Genomic DNA, 23147 nt, shown 5'->3' with positions numbered 1-23147 from the left:
ATAAAAACATTACAAAGTTATTCTAACACAACTAAAATATCATAAAGACACTATAAAATGATAAAAACATTACAAACTTATTGTAACATAACTAAAATATCATAAAGACACTATAAAATGATAAAAACATTACAAACTTATTCTAACATAACTAAAATATCATAAAGACACTATAAAATGATAAAAACATTACAAACTTATTCTAACATAACTAAAATATCATAAAGACACTATAAAATGATAAAAACATTACAAACTTATTGTAACATAACTAAAATATCATAAAGACACTATAAAATGATAAAAACATTACAAACTTATTGTAACATAACTAAAATATTATAAAGACACTATAAAATGATAAAAACATTACGAAGTTTTTCTAACACAACTAAAATATCATAAAGACACTATAAAATGATAAAAACATTACAAACTTATTGTAACATAACTAAAATATCATAAAGACATTATAAAATGATAAAAACATTACAAACTTATTCTAACACAACTAAAATATCATAAAGACACTATAAAATGATAAAAACATTACAAACTTATTTTAACATAACTAAAATATCATAAAGACATTATAAAATGATAAAAACATTACAAACTTATTGTAACATAACTAAAATATTATAAAGACATTACAAAATGATAAAAACATTACAAACTTATTCTAACATAACTAAAATATTATAAAGACACTATAAAATGATAAAAACATTACAAACTTATTGTAACACAACTAAAATATTATAAAGACACTATAAAATGATAAAAACATTATAAACTTATTGTAACATAACTAAAATATGATAAAGACACTATAAAACGATAAAAACATTACAAACTTATTCTAACATAACTAAAATATTATAAAGACACTATAAAATGATAAAACATTACAAACTTATTGTAACATAACTAAAATATTATAAAGACACTATAAAATGATAAAACATTACAAACTTATTGTAACATAACTAAAATATCATAAAGACACTATAAAATGATAAAAACATTACAAACTTATTGTAACATAACTAATATATCATAAAGACACTATAAAAAGATAAAAACATTACAAACTTATTCTAACACAACTAAAATATCATAAAGACATTATAAAATGATAAAAACATTACAAACTTATTGTAACATAACTAAAATATCATAAAGACACTATAAAATGATAAAAACATTACAAACTTATTCTAACACAACTAAAATATCATAAAGACACTATAAAATGATAAAAACATTACAAACTTATTCTAACATAACTAAAATATTATAAAGACACTACAAAATGATAAAAACATTACAAACTTATTGTAACATAACTAAAATATTATAAAGACACTACAAAATGATAAAAACATTACAAAGTTATTCTAACACAACTAAAATATCATAAAGACACTATAAAATGATAAAAACATTACAAACTTATTGTAACATAACTAAAATATCATAAAGACACTATAAAATGATAAAAACATTACAAACTTATTGTAACATAACTAAAATATAATAAAGACACTATAAAATGATAAAAACATTACAAACTTATTCTAACATAACTAAAATATCATAAAGACACTATAAAATGATAAAAACATTATAAACTTATTGTAACATAACTAAAATATCATAAAGACACTACAAAATGATAAAAACATTACAAAGTTATTCTAACACAACTAAAATATTATAAAGACACTATAAAATGATAAAAACATTACAAACTTATTCTAACATAACTAAAATATCATAAAGACACTATAAAATGATAAAACATTACAAACTTATTCTAACATAACTAAAATATCATAAAGACACTATAAAATGATAAAAACATTACAAACTTATTCTAACACAACTAAAATATCGTAAAGACACTATAAAATGATAAAAACATTACAAACTTATTCTCACATAACTAAAATATCATAAAGACACTATAAAATGATAAAAACATTACAAACTTATTGTAACATAACATAAAAGTTATAACCTAATATAAAATGATAACAATAATTACAAACTCACTGTACTCTAACTTAATTGCTATAAACCCATATGATAACAATCACAAATTTATTGTAGTATAATTACAATATGATAAGCACATTATAAAATGATAACAAACATTACAAACTTATTATAAGATAACTAAAATATTATAAACAGACTATAAAATGACAAGAACATTACAAACTTCTTGTAACATATCTTAAATGTTATAAACCCACTATGAAATGGTAACAAACATATTTTAAGATAACTATAATATTATAAACACACTATAAAATGATAACAAATATCACGAACGTATTGTAACATAACATAAATGTTATAAACCGACTATAAAATTATTACAAATGTAACAAATTTATTGTGAGATAACTAAAATAATATAAACACACTATAGAATGATAGCAAACATTACAAACTTATTGTAACATAAATAAAATATATTAGAAACGCACTATAAAATAATACCAAATTTATTGTAATATATCTAAAATATAAAAACACTATAAAATGATAAACATTACAAACGTATTGTAACATAACTAAAATGTTTATAAACACACAATAAAATAATAACAAACTTATTGCAACATGAATTAAATTTTATAAACCCACAATAACATGATAACAAACTTATTGTAATACTACTGTAAGGTGATAACATAAACATTACGAAATTCCTCTAATGAAAGAAAACAAGATATACACTAAAAACTAAATCACAGAAAAAAGTGTGTGTGTTTTTATTGCAAAGCTACATCGGGCTAACTGCTGAGTCCACCAAGGGGAATTGAACCACACATGTTGATCTGAAGAGTTAGTATGCTTACCACTGTGCCAGCGGGGAAGGACTGGAACAGAGCTGTACCACTCATAGTGAACATGAATATACAACACCAAACCCTTTTTGAAAATAGCAAAAGTCATTAAAAAAAGGCCAATAAGTGAAAATAAATTTCAGGACCAGATTTAAACCTAGGGCTTCTGACCATCATGATTAGTGTTCTATTAAAATTAAGTATTAAAGAATACCAGACATCTCTGATTATCTTATTTCTGAGGCTTTTTAATTATGAGTTGTAAAGATACGTTCATAAACATATACGTATATACACACAGACACATATATATATATAATTACTTCATGAAATTCGTGTTATGAATCACTGAAAGTATACTTTCTAAGAAATATCATTGTAAACGAAAAGAACCCAATAAGCAGAAAGAAAGTGTGGGACTGGGGTTTGAAACCAGGATCTACGACTAGGAGGGACAGTCTTATATCCAATAAGTTATCTAATAGTGTAACTCATTGCTGCCTTCCCTCACCTATAAGGTGTTTTAACTATTGGTAGTAAACTTATTATGTCAGACATTAAGTGTGTTAATGGGTTCACTTATTATACATGATTAGGCTTAACATTCTCGTCAATGTTGTGAGGTTCCAGGAAATACAGAGAGTTTAGTAAGTTATATTAAAACGATTTTGATGTGAAAGCCACGAAGCACAAAAAAGTACATCCGATATAATGTCTAGGTAGAACAAAACGTATCAGAACCACGTTTTGACATTTTCTAGATACGTAGGTGGTGTTATCCCATGCCCTGGTTTGGGAAGGGTCGTAACAAACGTTTTAAGTGCAATATATTCATATACTAAGGCTATAGAGATGTGTTAAGAATGGGTATGTAGATTTCCAGGACAAGTATGTTCCTTGTACTGCAAACAAATAAGGTCAACTTTGGACACCAGATAAGATACTTGCAACAGGTTGTATCCCAGCTGTTGTATGCAAAGTGGGATGTCTTGTAGGAAATAAGAGTAGATTATCACAAAGATTAGTGGCAAAAGTTGATCGCGTAACTCAAAAAATATTATGGAACATAATGGACGAGGACAGTCATCTGGAAAAACGAAAGAAGTCATATCTACACAACTTGGTTCCAAAACATAGCGTTTACACCGTCGCATACCTCAAGCAGCTTCAGAGTAAAACGAGTATTCATTCTATTCCCTACAAAGACATACTAGCTAAGTCATTCATGTTCAGTGATGTCGAGAAAACCCACTTGTAGAAATATATATGTAAAAACGACTCGTTTGGGTTGAGAAACCTTTTTACGTAGAGGAGTGAACAACGTTTCGACCTTCTTCGGTTATCGTCAGGTTCACAAGGAGGTCGAAACGTTGTTCACTCCTCTACATAAAACATTTTCTCAACCCAAACGAGCCGTTTTTACATAAATAAATCATTCATGTTGTTTCCTATCTACCGGTCAAGCTGACTTCTGTCAGATCAGAATGTTGAAACTGGTACTGGGAAACCAGTCCTCTTAAAGTGGATGGTTTATGGAAAGCAACCAAAAAGTATGTTTTATAAACGACAGCTTTATGCATTTCAAATGATGCAGGATTACTGGTCAAAAATACTGTCGTTAAAAGGATGACTGACCACGACAAAGATTGTGACATTATAGTAAGGCTTCAAAGTATCTTCATTATAACAAGTTCAATCTATGAAGATAAAACTCAGATCTCACCAACACGAATTTGTAGACTTTGACCAGTGGACGGATCTTTTAGATCGCCAATAACGTGCACCATATCCAAAGCCATGTCACACACGTTTTCTGCATGCTTGGGGTCCACATCAGGCGCACCGGCTACCCCCATGTAAGCGTCCCCAATCGTTTCAACCTAGCGAAATCAACAACAAAACCTGCACATTTCATACGCAACACTATCATCTACTTTTTATAAAATACTTTTAAAACAAAATGTTTCTGAAGTATTTACTGCAAGGAAATGCTTGAGAAACATAACACAGCGTTTTGGAACAACATGGGACATCTAGGCTGTTCCATGCTCTAAATTAAATTAAAATAATTTTAAAAAATCTTAAAGCCATCTCTTATCATTCATATAGTTATCAAACTTGTTCTTAAACACACATTTACTGCCTCTACAGCATCAGAGATAACCATTACAAAGGCTAACCCTGTTAGCAAAATAAAGTTGTCATAGCTGAAGATGATTTCTATCTTGTCAAAATATATATGCTTAGCTCCCCTAATCACTCTATTCTCACTGTTAAATATGATAAAAATGAATCTTTAGAATCTTAAACACCTCAATCAGATCCTCTCAAACTCCTTTCTTTTATTTTCAAAAGAAACAGTTTGAAAGATGTCAGCTTCTAATGATAAGACAACCCCTCTATTCCAGGTGTCAGCCTCTAATGGTAAGACAACCCCTCTATTCCAGGTGTCAGCCTCTAATGGTAAGACAACCCCTCTATTTCAGGTGTCAGCCTCTAATGATAAGACAACCCCTCTATTCCAGGTGTCAGCCTCTAATGGTAAGACAACCCCTCTATTCCAGGTGTCAGCCTCTAATGGTAAGACAACCTCTCTATTCCAGGTGTCAGCCTCTAATGGTAAGACAACCCATCATTCTAATAATATTTCTGGGAACCATTTCCAACAATTCAATACTCCAAACGTGGAATAACCAGTGATCTATACAATGAAAGTAAAACCAGTTTCGACTAGCATTCAATATTTCTGTAGATACAAAATACTATTTGTCCTGCTACTAATATTACCTCACTGTTTGTAAGAAACTGATCAATCGTTACATCAAAATTTCTGTCTTTCATGACACAATTAAAGTTATTCCCATCCAAATTATACTTATAATTCAGGTTATGATAACCCACATACATTAACTTGCATTTATTATAATTAAAACCCATCTGCCGTTTATTGACTCAACTCACTAAGTGATCTAAATCCTTCGATAAATCGGAGGTATCCTCCTCACACCCAGCAGCACCCAATACCTTAATATCATCAACAAATGTAAGAAATTTATTAACCATTCTTTCATCTGGGTCATTAATGTAAATCAAAAAGAGTAATGATCTTCAGAACACTCTGGTTGTGACATTAATCCAGTTTGAATAAACTTCATATATGAGAACCTTCTTTTCTTCCATCAAGCTACTTTTCTATCCACTTACTTTATCCCCACGGCCTATAGCACAGTCTCTATTGACCAGCGTATGACACGTGTTCGAAACATCACACAAAATAAACTTCATATATGAGAACATTCTTTTCTTCCATCAAGCCACTTTTGTATCCACTTACCTTATCCCCACGGCCTATAACACAGTCTTTATTGACCAGCGTATGACTCATGTTCGAAACATCACACAAAATAAACTTCAATATAAAGTTATATAGCTATATAACTAACTGCAGAGGAACAAGTTTTCTTCTCTTAACACTAAACAATCATACGAATCTGTCTACAATTAAAAGAACTTCTTATACACGTTAAAACTGTGTATGAAAGAAGAAGTACATATAGTACATGTATATAACGTAGAAGTACACAGAGTACAGATATATAGGTGTACATATTCTACCTATGTAAATATATGAATAGTAGAAGTGCATATATATAAACTAGAAGTACATATATATCAAGTACAAGTAAACATAATACATAAATATAGAGTAAAAGTGCATATACACATATACCTACATACATACAAAGTCGATGTGCATATAGTACATATATAAAGCAGAAGTATATAGTACAAACACATAAAGTAAAAGTACATATAGCACATATATATAAAGTAGAAGTACATATACTCAAAATAAAGTACACATAGAATATATATAAAGCAGTAGTACATATTGTACATTTTGTACGTATGAGTACATACACAAAAAGAAGTACATCTAGTGCATATATATATAAAGCAGAGGTGCATATAGTATATACAGCAGAAGTTCATATATAGAAACTAGAAGCACATATAGTAAATATATATCAAGTAGAAATAAATATAGTACATATATATATAGGTACATATGAATAAAGTGGAAGTGCATATAGTACATAATCTACATATATAAAGTAGAAGTACACATAGCATATATATATAAAGTACAAGTACATATAGAACATATACTATATACATATGACGTATATGGAAAACAAGAATATATAGTATATATATATATAAGGTATTGTACACACATACAAAGTAGAAGTACTTATAGTGCATACATACAAAGTATAATTATATATACGTACACATACATAAATTAGAAGTACATATAGTACATATATATAAAGTAGAAGTACAAATATGTACATATATACAAAATGAAGTACATATATATCAAGTAGATGTACATATATGGAAACAAGAAGTACATATAGTTCATTTATATCTAGTAAACGTAAATATGGTACATATATATAGAGTAAAAGTATATATATAAAGTAGACGTGCATACAGTACATACATAAAGTAGAAGTACATGTAGTACATATATATGTAAAATAAAAGTGCATATAGTGCATATATATGTAAAGTAGAAGTACATGTAATACATATATAGAAAGTAGAACTACATACAGTACACATACATAAAGTAGAAGTACATGTAGTACATATATAGAAAGTAGAACTACATACAGTACACATACATAAAGTAGAAGTACATGTAGTACATATATATAAAATAAAAGTGCATATAGTGCATATATATGTAAAGTAGAAGTACATAAAGTAGATATATATAAAGTAGAACTACATACAGTACACATATATAAAGTAGACGTACATCTGGTACGTATATATAAACTTGAAGTACATACAGTACATATATATAAAGTAGAACTACATACAGTACACATATATAAAGTAGACGTACATCTGGTACGTATATATAAACTTGAAGTACATACAGTACATATATATGAAGTAGAAGTACATATAGTACATACACCTTTGTGCAAATTAATTGAAACAAGATAGAAAATTACGATTTTTTTTCAATTTTTTGCATTTTATTTCTGAGAATACAAAAATTATTCACAAATTAATACATGATATGACCACCTATATTTTTCAGAAGATCATTAATCCGCTTTGGCATCGAGTCCACGAGATGACTGCAATCTTTACTAATTTTTGGATCACGGTACCACACCTCAAGTATGGTTTCAATTAGCTTATCTTTCGTAGTACAGTTTTTTCCCCGAAGTCTTTCTTTACAAATCGCCCAAAGATTTTCAATAGGATTTAAGTCCGGAGAGTTTCCAGGCCAGTCCAGCACCTTTATTCGCGTTGTAGTCATAAAATTCTTCACGAGTTTCGATGTGTGGCACGGAGCCAGATCTTGCTGAAAAATGCCAGATCCATCTGGAAACCTCTTTTTCAATTGTAGAACGACTCTTCTCTGCAAAACTTCGATGTACTGTGGTCCTCGCATCATACCTTCTACGATATATAAGCCTCCGACGCCATAGTAGCTGAAAAACCCCAAAACACCTTCTTCAAGGGATGTTTTACGAACTGATTGATGTAAAATTCTCGAAGTTTCTCACCTGGGGATCTGCGAACATGCAGACTTCTTTGACCCTGTACGAAGAAATGAGTCTCGTCACTGAATGACACCTTCCTCCATTGTTCTTACGTCCAGTTCTTGTATTTCATACCCCATTGATATCGTTTATTCTTCATTGAGTTGGTAAGTTGTTTTTTGATTGGTCTCCTTGCCCTTCTAACGCAATTTCAAATGACGTAATATTCCTCAAAATTTCGTCATATACCCAAAAATAGATCGACCGTACTGCAAAACACAGCTAATGACGCCGTCTGTGTGAAAAAATGACTATTAAAGGAAATCAGCGGGTCCAGCGAGCTTACACCGGACGCTATGATGAAAATATTGTAAAATTACCATTTGTTTCAATTAATTTGCACAAGGGTGTATATATAAGGGTGAAGTACATGTAGTATGTATATATATATAAAGCAGAAATACATACAGTACACATATATAAAGTTGAAGAGCATATAGTAAATTTATATAAAGTTGAAGTGCATATGGTTCATACATATAAAGTAGAAGTACATATATATAAAGTAGAAGTACATATATATAAAGTAGAAGTACATATAATACACATACATAATGTAGAAGTACATATAGTAATTTTAAGGTTAAGATAATACAAAATCATGTTAAAACTTCAAACCTTATAAACTTTGTGTGTTTCAGTCAAGTGGTCGAACATACTGTACATGGTGTTTAACATCGACACGACCTCCATCGGAGGGATTCGGCTACAAATTTGTGTAAAAGTGATTACATCACTGAATAAGATGGTCACACACTCGAAATCCTGCTTGAACAAAAAATAAGAAAAAAAAAACAGATTTAATCGTACCAAAGCCAAAGTTAAGATAGTTCTAGGTTATTAGAGGTTTAATACGGCTCACGCTGAAAGATATATTTTGTCAAATTGTTACAATACCGCAGAATCTTCATGATTAATGTATTTGAACATCATTCTATTTAAGGCTAAAATCGAGTATTTGTTGTTTCTCTTTTCATAACTTGTCTTTAATACCTATCTTTATTATTGCATTAGTTCAGTATATATGTATAACCTGACACGTGTCAACCGCAGGCTCTCCTTTCCTTAGTCTATCTGCTACTTGTTTGGGAATCATCTGGTACAGCAACTCGTCTGTTCGCTTCATTTCCGAGTCCAGCTTCTTCATAGAATCCTCCAGCTGTTTGCTTTTCTGTAATTCCTGATAAAAGAAAGAAGATAAGATATTACGTTGTCTTTACTGTTGCTGTTAAGGTGAAAAGATGACCTATAATAATATCTTTGGTGCTTCTTTAAGAACAAAGAAATATGCTCTGCCATATATTTTTACTTCGTCAATCTTCAAATGTTTTGTTTATTTACCTTCGTAGAGTAAGATATTATCTGACCATTGTTGTTTGTTAGATTCTGTTCTCACTATTGGTTCGTAGTTTTATTTACACAGACACTTACTCACATACAAATAACAAATATTTCATATTTGTGAACTAAATAGGAAACATCCAGTAAGTGACATGTTAATTACGTAATTCATATATAATATTATGATCGCCCTTAATCTTTTGAAACGTGACGTTGCCAAAGAAATAAAAAAAAACTTTTAATTAAACAGATTTGTTTGCTGTGAACCACTAGAAATTCAATGAATTATATGTTTTGTGCAAAATATAGCTTTTGAAACCCGGTTTTTAGCGTTATAAGCTGTCAAACTTATCGTCCAGCCACAAGTGGCGAGGAAGCCTTTAAATAATGAATTTGAATGTATTTTAACTTATTTCGCACCGTCCTGCTTGCATATAGTGACAAGTTGTTTTAATCACGACACCTCGTAATCCATAATCTCTTACTTGGTCTAAGGCCAGCTTAAGTTCAGCTGACTGTTGTTGTCCGGCAAGCACCATGTCCCTACTAAAGTCATGCATGCTAAGGTCATTGATGTAAAGGCCAGTATTCACTATTCCTTCCAAGTCTCGCATTCTGAGAAACAAGGAAAGACAATGATAGATATCAGTTAATAGATAGAGATTATCACTACAGAAACTAGAAGCTATACTACAGTGCATAAAACATTTAAATAAAAACATATAACCAGAGATAATAACCAAAGAAAAACAACGTTTATAAATGAGGGAAAAATTCTACATGAAGCAATTTTTTACAAATGAAAAATTAACAATCAGTTACACTATCTACAATGCACACTAAAGGTTATTTAAAATATATTTATATTTATTAACATTATAATACTACCTTGTAAATTATTTTGTGTAAAATTCGTACTTTATCGCAAATAAACTGACTTATTTGACAAACGTGAGAAATACGACTAGCAATAAACGGATTTGGGGAAAACAAGAGAAAGACACGACTCGAAATAAACTAGCTTGTGTAAGAAGAAAGAGAAATGACTAGAAATAAACTAATTAGTGCAAGACATGGGAGAGATATAACTAGAAATAAACTAATTAGTGCAAGACATGGGAGATATATAACTAGAAATAAACAGAGTTGTGTAAAAAGAAAGAGAAATGACTGAAATAAAATAATTAGTGCAAGACATGGAAGAGATATAACTAGAAATAAACAGAGTTGTGTAAGAAGAAAGAGAAATGACTAGAAATAAACTAATTAGTACAAGACATGGGAGAGAGATAACTAGAAATAAACAGAGTTGTGTAAGAAGAAAGAGAAATGACTAGAAATAAACTAATTAGTGCAAGACATGGGAGAGATATAACTAGAAATAAACTAATTAGTGCAAGACATGGGAGAGAGATAACTAGAAATAAACAGAGTTGTGTAAGAAGAAAGAGAAATGACTAAAAATAAACTAATTAGTGCAAGACATGGGAGAGATATAACTAGAAATAAACTAATTAGTGCAAGACATGGGAAAGATATAACTAGAAATAAACTAATTAGTGCAAGACATGGGAGAGATATAACTAGAAATAAACAGAGTTGTGTAAGAAGAAAGAGAAATGACTAGAAATAAACTAATTAGTGCAAGACATGGGAGAGATATAACTAGAAATAAACTAATTAGTGCAAGACATGGGAGAGAGATAACTAGAAATAAACAGAGTTGTGTAAGAAGAAAGAGAAATGACTAGAAATAAACTAATTAGTGCAAGACATGGGAGAGATATAACTAGAAATAAACTAATTAGTGCAAGACATGGGAGAGATATAACTAGAAATAAACAGAGTTGTGTAAGAAGAAAGAGAAATGACTAGAAATAAACTAATTAGTGCAAGACATGGGAGAGAGATAACTAGAAATAAACAGAGTTGTGTAAGAAGAAAGAGAAATGACTAGAAATAAACTAATTAGTACAAGACATGGGAGAGAGATAACTAGAAATAAACAGAGTTGTGTAAGAAGAAAGAGAAATGACTAGAAATAAACTAATTAGTGCAAGACATGGGAGAGATATAACTAGAAATAAACTAATTAGTGCAAGACATGGGAGAGAGATAACTAGAAATAAACAGAGTTGTGTAAGAAGAAAGAGAAATGACTAAAAATAAACTAATTAGTGCAAGACATGGGAGAGATATAACTAGAAATAAACTAATTAGTGCAAGACATGGGAGAGATATAACTAGAAATAAACAGAGTTGTGTAAGAAGAAAGAGAAATGACTAGAAATAAACTAATTAGTGCAAGACATGGGAGAGATATAACTAGAAATAAACTAATTAGTGCAAGACATGGGAGAGAGATAACTAGAAATAAACAGAGTTGTGTAAGAAGAAAGAGAAATGACTAGAAATAAACTAATTAGTGCAAGACATGGGAGAGATATAACTAGAAATAAACTAATTATTGCAAGACATGGGAGAGATATAACTAGAAATAAACTAATTAGTGCAAGACACGGGAGAGAGATAACTAGAAATAAACAGAGTTGTGTAAGAAGAAAGAGGAATGACTAGAAATAAAATAATTAGTGCAAGACATGGAAGAGATATAACTAGAAATAAACTAATTAGTGCAAGACATGGGAGAGAGATAACTAGAAATAAACAGAGTTGTGTAAGAAGAAAGAGAAATGACTAGAAATAAACTAATTAGTGCAAGACATGGGAGAGATATAACTAGAAATAAACTAATTAGTGCAAGACATGGGAGAGATATAACTAGAAATAAACAGAGTTGTGTAAGAAGAAAGAGAAATGACTAGAAATAAACTAATTAGTGCAAGACATGGGAGAGAGATAACTAGAAATAAACAGAGTTGTGTAAGAAGAAAGAGAAATGACTAGAAATAAACTAATTAGTGCAAGACATGGGAGAGATATAACTAGAAATAAACTAATTAGTGCAAGAGATGGGAGAGATATAACTAGAAATAAACAGAGTTGTGTAAGAAGAAAGAGAAATGACTAGAAATAAACTAATTAGTGCAAGACATGGGAGAGATATAACTAGAAATAAACTAATTAGTGCAAGACATGGGAGAGAGATAACTAGAAATAAACAGAGTTGTGTAAGAAGAAAGAGAAATGACTAGAAATAAACTAATTAGTGCAAGACATGGGAGAGATATAACTAGAAATAAACTAATTAGTGCAAGACATGGGAGAGAGATAACTAGAAATAAACAGAGTTGTGTAAGAAGAAAGAGAAATGACTAGAAATAAACTAATTAGTACAAGACATGGGAGAGAGATAACTAGAAATAAACAGAGTTGTGTAAGAAGAAAGAGAAATGACTAAAAATAAACTAATTAGTGCAAGACATGGGAGAGATATAACTAGAAATAAACTAATTAGTGCAAGACATGGGAGAGAGATAACTAGAAATAAACAGAGTTGTGTAAGAAGAAAGAGAAATGACTAGAAATAAACTAATTAGTGCAAGACACGGGAGAGATATAACTAGAAATAAACTAATTAGTGCAAGACATGGGAGAGAGATAACTAAAATAAACAGAGTTGTGTAAGAAGAAAGAGAAATGACTAGAAATAAACTAATTAGTGCAAGACATGGGAGAGATATAACTAGAAATAAACTAATTAGTGCTAGACATGGGAGAGAGATAACTAGAAATAAACTAATTAGTGCAAGACATGGGAGAGAGATAATTAGAAATAAACAGTCTTGAATAACACGACAGATAGATGCAAGAAATAAAATAATTTTTGTAAGACAAAAAAGACGGAAGACTAGAAATAAACTGACTTATGTAAGATAGGGAAGATAGGTAAACATAAATAGATTAGCTTGTGTAAGAGAAAAACAAGACAGATGACTTGGAAAAATATACTGAGTTGTGTAAGACATGGGAGACACATGAAACAAAGTAGAGTGACTTCCATAAGACAAGAGACATGTCACTATCAGGAAATTAATTTGTGTAAGACAGAAGAGAGATATGACTAGAAATAAACTGACTTGTGCAAGACGAGAGACAGGTGACTAGAAATAAACCAATTTGTGTAAGATACAGTAGACAAGTCACACAAAAGATATTCTGACTTGTGCAAGACGAGAAACAGGTGACTATAAATAAACCAATTTGCGCAAGATAAGTAGACAAGTCACACAAGAGATAATCTGACTTATGCAAGACGAGAGACAGGTCACTAGAGAAATAAACCAATTTGTGTAAGATACGGGAAACAGATGACGAGAATAAATTGATTTCTGTAAGATACAAAATGATACGACAGATGAGTAGAAATAAAATGACTTGTGTAAGAAGAGAGACAGATGACTAGAAATAAAATGACTTGTGTAAGAAGAGAGACGGATGACTAGAAATAAAATGACTTGCGTAAGAACAGAGACAGATGACTACAAATAAAATGACTTGTGTAAGAAGAGAGACAAGTAACTAGAAATAAACCAATTTGTGCAAGATACGGTAGTCAAGTCACACAAGAGATAATCTGACTTGTGTAAGACTGGAGACAGGTGAATAAAAATAAACCAATTTGTGCAAGATACATTAGACAAGTCACACAAGAAATAATCTGACTTGTGCAAGACGAGAGACAGGTGACTAGAAATAAACCAATTTGTGTAAGATACAGTAGACAAGTCACACAAGAGATAATCTGACTTGTGTAAGAAGAGAGACAAGTGACTAGAAATAAACCAATTTGTGCAAGATACGGTAGTCAAGTCACACAAGAGATAATCTGACTTGTGTAAGACTGGAGACAGGTGAATAAAAATAAACCAATTTGTGCAAGATACAGTAGACAAGTCACACAAGAGATAATCTTACTTGTGCAAGACGAGAGACAGGTGACTAGAAATAAACCAATTTGTGTAAGATACAGTAGACAAGTCACACAAAAGATATTCTGACTTGTGCAAGACGAGAAACAGGTGACTAGAAGTAAACCAATTTTGTAAGATACAGGAAATAGATGACGAGAATAAATTGATTTCTGTAAGAAACAAGAATGATACGACAGATGACCAGAAATAAAATGACTTGTAAGAAGAGAGACAGATGACTAGAAATAAAATGACTTGTATAAGAAGAGAGACAGATGACTAGAAATAAAATGACTTCTATAAGAAGAGAGACAGATGACTAGAAATAAAATGACTTGTGTAAGAAGAGAGACAGATGACTAGAAATAAAATGACTTGTATAAGAAGAGAGACAGATGACTAGAAATAAAATGACTTCTATAAGAAAAGAGACAGATGACTAGAAATAAAATGACTTGTGTAAGAAGAGAGACAGATGACTAGAAATAAAATGACTTTTGTAAGAGAGACTAGAAATAGATTAATTTATGTAAGACAATAAGAACAGAGATGACAAAAAAAACTAATTAGTGTAAGACGCGAGAGAGAGATGACTAAATAAATTGTCTTGAATAACACCAGAAACAAATGGCTAAAATTAAAAAAAATTGTGTAAGACACGGGAGAGAGGTAAATAGTATTAAACTAATTTGTGTAAGGGTATAGAAACAGATTACTATAAATAAACTGACTTGTATAAGTGACGAGACTTCCCTACATGAGACAGATGACTATCAGAAATCTAATTTGCGTAAGACAGAAGATATAAATAATTAGAAATAAACTGACTTGTGTGAGTCACGGGAGATGGATAAATAGAAATAAAGTGTCTTTTGTACAATACAGGAGACAGATAATTAAAAATAAACTGACTTGTGTGAGTCACGGGAGATGGATAAATAGAAATCAAGTGTCTTTTGTACAATACGGGAGACAGATAATTAAAAATAAACTGAGTTGTGTAAGACACGGGATACATGTGGTTAGAAATGAGGTCACTTGTGTAAGACACGGGAAACAGATGACTAGAAATAAAATGACTTGTGTAAGGGAAGAAGATATTTAACTAGAAATAAATCAATTTCGTTAACACATGAGAGAGACAGATGACTAGAAAGAATGTGATTTGTATTAAACAAGACAGTGACAGACGACAGGATATAAACTAATTTGTGTGAGACACGGGCGATAAATAGCTAGAAATATATTTCACTTGTGTGCGACGAAAGACAAATCACTAGCAAGTAGCTAATTTAAAAAAAAAAAAGAGAGAAAAGATGACTAGTAATAAAGTAATTTGAGACAGATAACTGAAATAATATAATTTGTGTAAAGTATTGGAAACAGATAAGTAGAAATAATGAAACTTATGTAAAACAAAAGAGACAAATGACAGAAATATATTAACTTGTGTGAGACGAGAGACAGATAAATTGAAATCAACTAATTTATGGAAGATATAGCGTAGGAGACAGATTACTAGAAATAAACTGATATGCCAAACAGACTGGAGACGGATGATCAGGAAAACTGTGTTAGAAACGAGAAAACAAAGAAAGAAACTGACTTGTGTAAGTAAAGAGGAAATACGTAGAAATAAACTAATTTCTATAATAAAATTACTAGAATTACAATAAATTGTGTTAGACGGAAGAAAGATGACTTTAAGTCATCTGACTTGTGTTAGAGATGAGGAGAAATAATGAGGAGAAATATGATACACTAATTTGTGTATCATAAGACAGAAGTATATGACAAGCAATACATTCAGAGGTGTAACACTCGGGAGAGAGGTGGCTAGTAATAAATTAATTTGTGTATGATAATAGTAACACACATGACAAGCAATAGCTTCAGAGGTGTAACATTCAGGAGAGAGGTGGCTTGTAATAAATTAATTTGTGTATGATAACAGAGACATATATGACGAGCAATAAATTCAGAGGTGTAACATTCGGGAGAGAGGTGGCTAGTAATAAATTAATTTGTGTATGATAACAGAGACATATATGACGAGCAATAAATTCAGAGGTGTAACATTCGGGAGAGAGGTGGCTAGTAATAAATTAACTTGTATATGATAACAGAGACATATATGACGAGCAATAAATTCAGAGGTGTAATACTCGGGAGAGAGATGGCTAGTAATAAATTAATTTGTGTATGATAACAGAGACATATATGACAAGCAATACATTCAGAGGTGTAACACTCGGGAGACAGATGGCTAGATATAAACTAATTTGTGTATGATAATAGTAACACACATGACAAACAATAGCTTCAGAGGTGTAACATTCAGGAGAGAGGTGGCTTGTAATAAATTAATTTGTGTATGATAACAGAGACATATATGACAAGCAATACATTCAGAGGTGTAACACTCGGGAGACAGATGGCTAGATATAAACTAATTTGTGTATGATAATAGTAACACACACATGACAAGCAATAGCTTCAGAGGTGTAACATTCAGGAGAGAGGTGGCTTGTAATAAATTAATTTGTGTATGATAACAGAGACATATATGACGAGCAATAAATTCAAAGGTGTAATACTCGGGAGAGAGATGGCTAGTAATAAATTAATTTGTGTATGATAACAGAGACATATATGACGAGCAATAAATTCAGAGGTGTAACATTCGGGAGAGAGGTGGCTAGTAATAAATTAATTTGTGTATGATAACAGAGACATATATGACGAGCAATAAATTCAGAGGTGTAATACTCGGGAGACAGATGGCTAGTAATAAATTAACTTGTGTATGATAACAGAGACATATATGACGAGCAATAAATTCAGAGATGTAATACTCGGGAGACAGATGGCTAGTAATAAATTAATTTGTGTATGATAACAGAGACATATATGACGAGCAATAAATTCAAAGGTGTAATACTCGGGAGAGAGATGGCTAGTAATAAATTAATTTGTGTATGATAACAGAGACATATATGATGAGCAATAAATTCAGAGGTGTAATACTCGGGAGAGAGATGGCTAGTAATAAATTAATTTGTGTATGATAACAGAGACATATATGACGAGCAATAAATTCAGAGGTGTAATACTCGGGAGACAGATGGCTAGTAATAAATTAACTTGTGTATGATAACAGAGACATATATGACGAGCAATAAATTCAGAGGTGTAATACTCGGGAGAGAGGTGGCTAGTAATAAATTAACTTGTGTATGATAACAGAGACATATATGACGAGCAATAAATTCAGAGGTGTAACACTCGGGAGACAGATGGCTAGTAATAAATTAATTTGTGTATGATAACAGAGACATATATGATGAGCAATAAATTCAGAGGTGTAATACTCGGGAGAGAGATGGCTAGTAATAAATTAATTTGTGTATGATAACAGAGACATATATGACGAGCAATAAATTCAGAGGTGTAATACTCAGGAGAGAGATGGCTAGTAATAAATTAATTTGTGTATGATAACAGAGACATATATGACGAGCAATAAATTCAGAGGTGTAATACTCGGGAGACAGATGGCTAGTAATAAATTAACTTGTGTATGATAACAGAGACATATATGACGAGCAATAAATTCAAATGTGTAATACTCGGGAGAGAGATGGCTAGTAATAAATTAATTTGTGTATGATAACAGAGACATATATGATGAGCAATAAATTCAGAGGTGTAATACTCGGGAGAGAGATGGCTAGTAATAAATTAATTTGTGTATGATAACAGAGACATATATGACGAGCAATAAATTCAGAGGTGTAATACTCAGGAGACAGATGGCTAGTAATAAATTAACTTGTGTATGATAACAGAGACATATATGACGAGCAATAAATTCAGAGGTGTAATACTCGGGAGAGAGGTGGCTAGTAATAAATTAACTTGTGTATGATAACAGAGACATATATGACGAGCAATAAATTCAGAGATGTAATACTCGGGAGAGAGATGGCTAGTAATAAAATAATTTGTGTATGATAACAGAGACATATATGACGAGCAATAAATTCAGAGATGTAATACTCGGGAGAGAGATGGCTAGTAATAAATTAATTTGTGTAAGAAAAGAAAGACACGGATGACGACAAGAAAACTATTTTTGTTAAGCACGGAAGACAGAAAACTAGAAATTAACTGACTTGTGTAAGACACAGGTGATTGATGACTAGAAATAAACTGACTTGAGTAAGATACAGGAGATTGATGACTAGAAATAAACTGACTTGAGTGAGACACCGGAGATTGATGATTAGAAATAAACTGACTTGAGTGAGACACCGGAGATTGATGATTAGAAATAAACTGACTTGAGTGAGACATGGGAGATTGATGATTAGAAATAAACTAATTTATTTAACACACGGAGAGGCAGATTAACAGGTATAAACTAATTTGTGCAATAGAAGAAACACACATGACTAGGAATAAAATCACTTATGTAAGTAAGACTCGAGAGACAAATGATTAGTAATGGACTTATCTCTGTAAGATACGAGAGACATGTGACTATAAATAAACTTATGAAAAGATAGATAGATTACTAATGTTGGTAGGATTAGTAAGGTATGATAGTTGATCGTATTTCTGTATTTCATATTTATATGTGATAATATGTTTGTAATGGTAGGATCGTAAGAAAAATGATTCTATTGTTCCATGTAGCATGACATAATTTCTGATTATACAATGTTTTTGGGTTTATCAGATAGATGTTTTGTACATATATATTATTTCCTCAACTGTACAAGTTAACTTACACAGGAGAAGCCAGATAAACCATGTATTTCCATTCTTCCATGAACAACATCTGTCCCTTTAAATGTAAGAGTTTGTCTTCAGGACCTAACAACAACAAACAATAAAAACTTCCAATAAAGAAACTATCGACATCTGTCGTTTCTTGCTGTAATGTGCTTTTCTTTATTCTTTTGATGAACCTGAAACAAAAAATGTTCACGCTCCTGGTAACTTCTCCTTAACTATCAGTAATTCTTGTCACCAATTTGCAATCATATGTCGGGTTGTTAAAAAAGAAATCATATTATAATTAAAGTGATTAAGTTTCTTTCACTAAACACAAAACTTTTTATGTTGCTGCTATTTAAAATTATTAAATTATTCATGTCACGTTGTTTCAGTGTTATTTAAGAGTATAAATAAATTACTTCAATGTATTGTAAATCGTGTACAATGATGGAAAACTATATTACATCAGAGCATTGTAAATGGTGTAAACTCATGGATAAATTGTCCTATATCAATGTTTTGTAAAATATGTGAACTCAGATGAATTATACTACATCAATGTATTATAAATGGTGTAAAATCGTGACTAAAGTTCATTATATGGATATGTTATAAAAGATGTAAATTTATGGATAAACTAAACTTTATCAATCTATATAAATACAAAACTTGAAACCTCTGTTTGTGTACTTGCTTGCTTGTTTGTTTGTGGCGTTCCTTATGTAGGTAACACAACTTTTATGTGGAAGTGCGCAAAATGACAACGTTTCGTCTGCTAGAGAAACCAGTGCTTTTATCGTTAACAAAAATCTACTCATATTTTCATTCTTTGGTAAATTAGAGCTAACATTTAATTTAGAATACAGCATGGCAGGTATATTTGTTTATAGGTCATTAACTATACTTCTACTGATACGTCATGTATTTAACTTCACACAAACAAAAGAAATGCATGGAGAAATAAAAAGTCGTGTGTGAAAATGCAAATAGTAGGCCTAGCCTAAGGATAAAATTGTCATCTGTAATATGGACTAAGAGACAGCAGTTGCTTTGCGCAAAATTATAAAAACAAACAAACAAACTTCCATAAGGTAGAAATTCTATTTTTTCTTTGTTTATTATCTGTATAATAGATAGGCCTATTTTCTTATATTTTATTATTATACATCTTCTAGTATATTATATATTTAACCTCACATACACACACAAAACATGCATGCACTTAAAAAAATAAGAGCCGTAGTCCATAAAATACGATTGTTCTGCCTTCCATAAAGTAGACTACGTAAAGAGAATAAGGCTTACATTGTAATACTGATTGTGTAAAATTATATTAAAGGCAAGTCAGCCAATGTATCTCATTGTATTATTTTTTTACTCTACGTGGTTGAATTTCTAAAAGTGTATTTTTTTTTTGTCTTACGTTATAACTATAATATTGCATTCGGTTTTTAGTACATTCATATATCAATGACACAATGAAAATATGATATCGCATTCATAAAAATTCACCACATTGACAATAAGGCAAATTCACCATAATATTATATACGTAGCTACTTTTGAAAGTAAAAAAAAAAAAATTGAGTAGGAATCACAGAAAACAAGCGAACAGAAACTCATACTTGTATAAGGTAATCTAAATATTCTACACAATGGCTTATTTATCATTATCATTGAAAATTAACAAACAAAAAAGTTGTTGGTGAGGTTAAGGTCTTTATAACACCAAAATTTTGGGTTCGATTTCCAGAAAAAACGCAGCCGGTTAGAACGCCGCTCTCTCTTTATCTCTGTGCTAAAACATCAACAAAAACATTATGTTATTTTTGTAAAAGAAAAAAAAATAGCTTAAAATACTGCAGAGAATATTTCACATTTATTTCGTAAAACATTACTATCATATTTAGATTTGTATTGCTATGTACATCAACAACACGAAGGTGAATACAAAACATTATTATAGATAGATTTTTATTGTTATGTACATCAACAACCAGAAAAAAATACAAAACATTATTATCATAGTTAGATTTGTATTGTTATGTACATCAACAACCAAAAAGTGAATACAAAACATTATCATAGTTAGGTTTGTATTGTTACGTACATCAACAACCAAAAAGTGAATACAAAACATTATTATCATAGTTACGTTTGTATTGTTATGTACGTCAACAACCAGAAAGTGAACACCAAACATTATTATCATAGTTAGGTTTGTATTGTTATGTACATCAACAACACGAAGAATGAATACAAAACATTATTATAGATAGATTTTTATTGTTATGTACATCAACAACCAGAAAAAAATACAAAACATTATTATCATAGTTAGATTTGTATTGTTATGTACATCAACAACCAAAAAATGAATACAAAACATTATTATCATAGTTAGATTTGTATTGTTATGTACATCAACAACCAAAAAGTGAATACAAAACATTATTATCATAGTTAGGTTTGTATTGTTATGTACATCAACAACCAGAAAGTGAATACAAAACATTATTATCATAGTTAGGTTTGTATTGTTATGTACATCAACAAACAGAAAGAGAATACAAAACATTATTATCATAGTTAGATTTGTATTGTTATGTACGTCAACAACCAGAAGGTGAATAAAAAACATTATTATCATAGTTAGGTTTGTATTGTTATGTACATTAACAACCAGAAAATGAATACAAATTATTATTATCATAGTTAGGTTTGTATTGTTATGTACATCAACAACTAAAAAGTGAATACAAAACATTATTATCATAAATAGGTTTGTATTATTATGTGCATCAACAACCAGCAAGTGAATACAAAACATTATTATCATAGTTAGGTTTGTATTGTTATGTACCTCAACAACCAGAAGGTGAATACAAAACATTATTATCATAGTTAGGTTTGTATTGTTATGTACATCAACAACTAAAAAGTGAATACAAAACATTATTATCATAGTTAGGTTTGTATTGTTAAGTGTAAATTTCACAAACAACCAGGGTGAAGGTGAATACAAAACATTATTATCATAGTTAGATTTGTATTGTTATGTACATCAACAACTAGAAGGTGAATACAAAACATTATTATCATAGTTAGATTTGTATTGTTAGGTACGTCAACAACAACCAGAAGGTGAATACAAAAAACATTATTATCATAGTTAGTTGTGTGCATTGTTATGTACATCAATAAACCAGAAAGTGAATACAAAACATTACATTACAACAAAAAAAAGAAGATTTGTATTGTTACAATTACTTCAACAACCAGAAAATGAATACAAAACATTATTATCATAGTTAGGTGTGTATTGTTATGTACATCAATAAACAGCAAGTGAATGCAAAACATTATTATCATAGTCAGGTTTGTATTGTTAAGGACATCAACAACTAGAAGGTGAATACAAAACATTATTATCATAGTTAGATTTGTATTGTTATGTACATCAACAACCAGAAGGTGAATACAAAACATTATTATCTTCATAGATAGATTTGTATTGTTATGTACATCAACCTTTACATCAGAAGGTGAATACAAAACATTATTAATATATGTTGAAGAATCATAAATTGTTATGTACATCAACAACCAGAAGGTGAATACAAAACATTATTATCATAGTTAGGTTTGTATTGTTA

At 30.3% G+C, this 23147-nt stretch overlaps 1 protein-coding gene across 1 annotated transcript in view; it reads right to left on the bottom strand.

Annotated features, from left to right (window-relative positions):
• The window catches only part of LOC143225235 (soluble guanylate cyclase 88E-like), a 39641-nt gene that overhangs the window by 13431 nt on the left and 3063 nt on the right, over positions 1-23147 (bottom strand). Inside the window, exons 2-6 of the mRNA XM_076454711.1 lie at positions 19503-19587; positions 10321-10450; positions 9528-9674; positions 9113-9259; positions 4585-4741 (exon numbers count right to left, since the gene is read on the bottom strand). Of these exons, the coding sequence (XP_076310826.1) occupies positions 4585-4741; positions 9113-9259; positions 9528-9674; positions 10321-10450; positions 19503-19587 (666 nt within the window). The remainder of the gene's footprint in view (positions 1-4584; positions 4742-9112; positions 9260-9527; positions 9675-10320; positions 10451-19502; positions 19588-23147) is intronic.

The sequence above is a fragment of the Tachypleus tridentatus genome, chromosome 1 (assembly GCF_004210375.1).
Source record: "Tachypleus tridentatus isolate NWPU-2018 chromosome 1, ASM421037v1, whole genome shotgun sequence".
Lineage (NCBI taxonomy): Eukaryota > Metazoa > Arthropoda > Merostomata > Xiphosura > Limulidae > Tachypleus > Tachypleus tridentatus.
Note: the sequence above shows the minus strand (reverse complement) of the source record. Positions and strands in the feature narration are given on the sequence as shown.